This window comes from Monosiga brevicollis, genomic scaffold, assembly GCF_000002865.3.
Source record: "Monosiga brevicollis MX1 MONBRscaffold_2 genomic scaffold, whole genome shotgun sequence".
Lineage (NCBI taxonomy): Eukaryota > Choanoflagellata > Craspedida > Salpingoecidae > Monosiga > Monosiga brevicollis.
In genome coordinates this window covers 3,003,911-3,009,044 of record NW_001865039.1, presented here as the reverse complement: position 1 = coordinate 3,009,044, position 5,134 = coordinate 3,003,911, and the positions used below count along the sequence as shown (strand labels likewise).

The following is a 5,134-nucleotide window of genomic DNA, read 5'->3' as shown; positions in this document are numbered from 1 at the left end:
TATTTATTCTATGTCGATGACCTCCTGATGTTTGCCAGTAACAGCCTCATCCTCGATCAGACCAATGCTCTCCTGCAGCAAAAGTTACCATGACCGACCTTGGTGAGATTGAGACTTATCTGGGCATGGAGTTTGCACGCAACGGTGATACCATGACCATCAAGCAGACAAAGTACATCGACGATATCTTGGCTACCTTTCACATGACCGATGCCAAGCCCGCGCCGATGCCATTGAGTCCAGGCATTTGCCTCGACAAGGGGAGTACCGACATTGACCCGTCGATCCCTTACCGTGAGCTCTTGGGCAAACTGATTTACCTCATGACTCACACTCGCCCTGACATTGCCACCGCTGTCAGCATGCTGGGCTCCTTTGCCAGCTGCTACACCGTAGAGCATTGGAACGCTGCCAAGCACCTGCTCCGCTATGTCAAGGGCACGAAGGACCTTGGTCTGACTTATCGGTCTGGCCAGCACCTTCGCCTCACGACCTACACTGATGCGAGCTTTGCTCAAGAAACTGGTCGTAAGTCTCGTGAAGGCTGCATTGTCTACCTCGCTGGTGGACCCGTGCAGTGGCGCTCCAAGCTGCAGACGGTCACTGCCACGTCTACTGCTGAAGCCGAGTTTATGGCTGCTTACTCTGCGGCCAGCGAGACTATGTTTGTTGATCATCTGGTTCGTGAACTCTCACACGCCGTCTTCAAGCCCGTGTTGTTCAGTGACAACCAGGCGGCGATCCACATGATTACAAACGGAGCCAATTCTCCGGGCCCCAAGCACATTGCTGTCAAGTATCGCTTTGTGCAAGAGAGGTATGAACGCAACCAGCTCGATGTCCGGTTCTGCGGGACCAAGGACATGGTTGCTGACCTTCTCACCAAGCTGCTCAATGGACCGAGCCATCGTCGTTTGTGTGACATGCTCTTCCGTTCTCAGCTTGAAGGGGAGTATTAGAGGCACAATCTGAGACGGTATACTTTACCACGTTGTGTGTCCTCTGGTACTTGATGTTGTCCCACCTTGTTGTGTAACATCTGGTTGTACCATCTTGTTGTGGCATCTGTTGGTCCCAACAGATTGCTGATATCGCTTCCACCTGTCTTCAGTGTGATAGTCCATTCTCTGTCTCCACTGTGTGTGTGTTTCCACCTGCTATAAATGGGAGCGATCTCCCTGGATCGGTACCATTTTCCTTCTTGACCTCGGTCGTTCCACTTCCCTCCTTCTTCCTTCGCCTTGCTTCAATCCATGTTCTCGTATGCACTTCGATTGGTTGGATACCTCTGTGACAATCGCCTTGTCCACACACATTACACTGTACTGGACATATACCTTTAATAATGAGTTCATGGAGGCCAAAACCCATCATGGACACGACCGCAATGGCAAAGGTCGTGTCGCTCAAGCGACGCAACTTGTCCCGACCCCGCATGGTCAAGACAGTGCTCAGGCCCAGGCAGATGAGGTCCAAGGAGTTCAGGCCCGACAAGGACAGGCCCGACAAGGACAGGCACGAACAGATCAGGCCCAAGCAGATCAGGTCCAAGGAGTTCAGGACCGACAAGGACAGGCCCGAACAGATCAGGCCCGAGCAGGTCAGGCCCGAACAGATCAGGCCCGAGCAGATCAGGCCCGAGCAGATCAGACCCAAGCAGATCAGGCCCAAGCAGATCAGGCCCAAGCAGATCAGACCCAAGCAGATCAGACCCAAGCAGATCAGGTCCAAGGAGTTCAGGCCCGAGCAGATCAGGCCCAAGCAGATCAGGCCTAAGCAGATCAGGCCCGAGCAGATTAGGCCTAAGCAGATCAGGCCCAAGCAGATCAGACCCAAGCAGATCAGGTCCAAGGAGTTCAGGCCCGACAAGGACAGGCCCGACAAGGACAGGCCCAAACAGATCAGGCCCAAGCAGATCAGGCCCGAACAGATCAGGTCTAAGCAGATTAGGCCCGAGCAGATCAGGCCCAAGCAGATCAGGCCCGAGCAGATCAGGCCCAAGCAGATCAGACCCAAGCAGATCAGGTCTAAGGCGATCAGGCCCAAGGCGATCAGGCCCAAGGCGATCAGGCCCAAGCAGATCAGGCCCAAGCAGATCAGGCCCGAGCAGATCAGGCCTAACTACATCAGGTTCACGGAGATCAGGCCCGAGCAGATCAGGCCCAAGCAGATCAGGCCCGAGCATATTAAAGGTGTATGTCCAGTACAGTGTAATGTGTGTGGACAAGGCGATTGTCACAGAGGTAGCAGCTCTATGGAGGTATTCAACCAATCGAAGTGCATACGAGAACATGGATTGAAGCAAGGCGAAGGAACAAGACAGAACAAAACAGAAGGAGGGAAGTGGAACGACTGAGGTCAAGAAGGAAAATGGTACCGATCCAGGGAGATCGCTCCCATTTATAGCAGGTGGAAACACACACACACAGTGGAGACAGAGAATGGACTATCACACTGAAGACAGGTGGAAGCGATATCAGCAATCTGTTGGGACCAACAGATGCCACAACAAGATGATACACCAAGATGGTACAGCAAGATGTTACACAACAAGGTGGGACAACATCAAGTACCAGAGGACACACAACGTGGTAAAGTATACCGTCTCAGATTGTGCCTCTAATACTCCCCTTCAAGCTGAGAACGGAAGAGCATGTCACACAAATAAAATATAAACGACGATGGCTCGGTCCATTGAGCAGCTTGGTGAGAAGGTCAGCAACCATGTCCTTGGTCCCGCAGAACCGGACATCGAGCTGGTTGCGTTCATACCTCTCTTGCACAATCCCTGCGGCGATGACGACAACCGGTGGGTTCGCCTCCTCCTTTGTGGATCTGCTTGGTCAGCTCGCCCGCTGCGCCGAGGCCCGGGGTGTGTACCAGCCGGGGCTGGATGAGGCCTTTGTTCCCCGGTGGAAGGGTCGCTTTGCGGCGCTGGTCCATCAGATGAACGCTGACCACATCCAGCGCCACTTTGGCGGTGTCTGCCTGCGCTCGTCGTAGGTAGGCACCGTCTCGGGGGTCCCTCTGTGGGGATCCCTGTGTGCACCCGTCACTCCCTAGGTGGTTCTCGTTGTGTCTGTTGATGGCTTGACTTGTATTTTTGTTTTAATTTTGCTGATTTCTGCTGTATCTGTGTGGTATTTTTGCTGAATTTTTGTAAGGTCCTTTGTATGATGTCTTTTTCTTCTGTGGCCGGTTGTTTTCCTCAATCCGACGTTGTGTCTCGTTGGATGTGAGCGTGCCGTGGTGTTCTTTGTTTTTGTGCTGTGATGGCTTGTAGTTGTGATGTGTGACTGCCTTTTTATGTGTCTTGTGTTTAAAATGGCCGTATCTCTATTAAAGGTGTATGTCCAGTACAGTGTTATGTGTGTGGACAAGGCGATTGTCACAGAGGTATCCAACCAATCGAAGTCCGTTTGTAATCATGTGGATCGCCGCCTGGTTGTCACTGAACAACACGGGCTTGAAGACGGCGTGTGAGAGTTCACGAACCAAATGATCAACAAACATAGTAAAATAAACATAGTCTCGCTGGCCGCAGAGTAAGCAGCCATAAACTCGGCTTCAGCAGTAGACGTGGCAGTGACCGTCTGCAGCTTGGAGCGCCACTGCACGGGTCCACCAGCGAGGTAGACAATGCAGCCTTCACGAGACTTACGACCAGTTTCTTGAGCAAAGCTCGCATCAGTGTAGGTCGTGAGGCGAAGGTGCTGGCCAGACCGATAAGTCAGACCAAGGTCCTTCGTGCCCTTGACATAGCGGAGCAGGTGCTTGGCAGCGTTCCAATGCTCTACGGTGTAGCAGCTGGCAAAGGAGCCCAGCATGCTGACAGCGGTGGCAATGTCAGGGCGAGTGTGAGTCATGAGGTAAATCAGTTTGCCCAAGAGCTCACGGTAAGGGATCGACGGGTCAATGTCGGTACTCCCCCTTGTCGAGGCAAATGCCTGGACTCAATGGCATCGGCGCGGGCTTGGCATCGGTCATGTGAAAGGTAGCCAAGATATCGTCGATGTACTTTGTCTGCTTGATGGTCATGGTATCACCGTTGCGTGCAAACTCCATGCCCAGATAAGTCTCAATCTCACCAAGGTCGGTCATGGTAAACTTTTGCTGCAGGAGAGCCTTGGTCTGATCGAGGATGAGGCTGTTACTGGCAAACATCAGGAGGTCATCGACATAGAATAAATAAATTAGGTGTTTGAACCTCAGAGCTGAAAGCAAAGCTGTGCAACCCCGACAACAAAATCACGACGGCACGCAAAACAACACAAGAGAACAAGCTACATTCATCGGCTTCTATCATGCCAAGAAGTACAAGCGCGAAGAATCACGCACATAGAAAAAAAACCGCAGCGGTTTTTTTTCATAGAAACAAAAATCGTACAAAACGACCAAGTAAAACCAGAGATACGGCCATTTTAACCACAAGTCACACAAAAAGGCAGTCACACAAAAAGGCAGTCACACATCACAAGTACACGCCATCACAGCACAAAAACAAAGAACACCACGGCACACTCACATCCAACGAGACACAACGTCGGATTGAGAAAACAACCGACCACAGACAAAGACATCATACAAAGGACCTTACAAAAATTCAGCAAAAATACCACACAGATACAGCAGAAATCAAAGCAAAATCAGACAAAAATACAAGTCAAGCCATCAACAGACACAACGAGAACCACCAAGGGAGTGACGGGTGCACACAGGGATCCCCACAGAGGGACCCCCGGGACGGTGCCTACCTACGACGAGCGCAGGCAGACACCGCCAAAGTGGCGCTGGATGTGGTCAGCGTTCATCTGATGGACCAGCGCCGCAAAGCGACCCTTCCATCGAGGAACAAAGGCCTCATCCAGCCCCGGCTGGTACACACCACGGGCCTCGGCGCAGCGGGCGAGCTGACCAAGCAGATCCACAAAGGAGGAGGCGAACCCACCGGTTGTCGTCATCGCCGCAGGGACGATCAGAGTTTTTCCATGGTTGAAACCGGTGTAGTAGTCGCGCTTCTCCTTTTCGGCTCGGCGAAGGGCAGCGCCCACCTTGATGCAGGCTTGCGAGGTGGTCGGGGGTTGGGCTGTGCGCACAGTCACGTCAATGCCCAGGTCGGGCAGAGCTGGGCCCA

General features: G+C 52.6%; 1 protein-coding gene across 1 annotated transcript; it reads left to right on the top strand.

Annotated features, from left to right (window-relative positions):
- Window positions 1-1,372: 1,372 nt before the first annotated feature.
- MONBRDRAFT_5381 (uncharacterized protein) lies at window positions 1,373-3,003 on the top strand (the record flags this gene model as incomplete). The annotated part of the gene is made up of 2 exons (XM_001742812.1): window positions 1,373-2,260; window positions 2,743-3,003. 2 exons carry the CDS (start codon window positions 1,373-1,375, stop codon window positions 3,001-3,003), a joined length of 1,149 nt encoding a protein of 382 aa, XP_001742864.1.
- Between the last annotated feature and the right edge of the window lie 2,131 nt (window positions 3,004-5,134).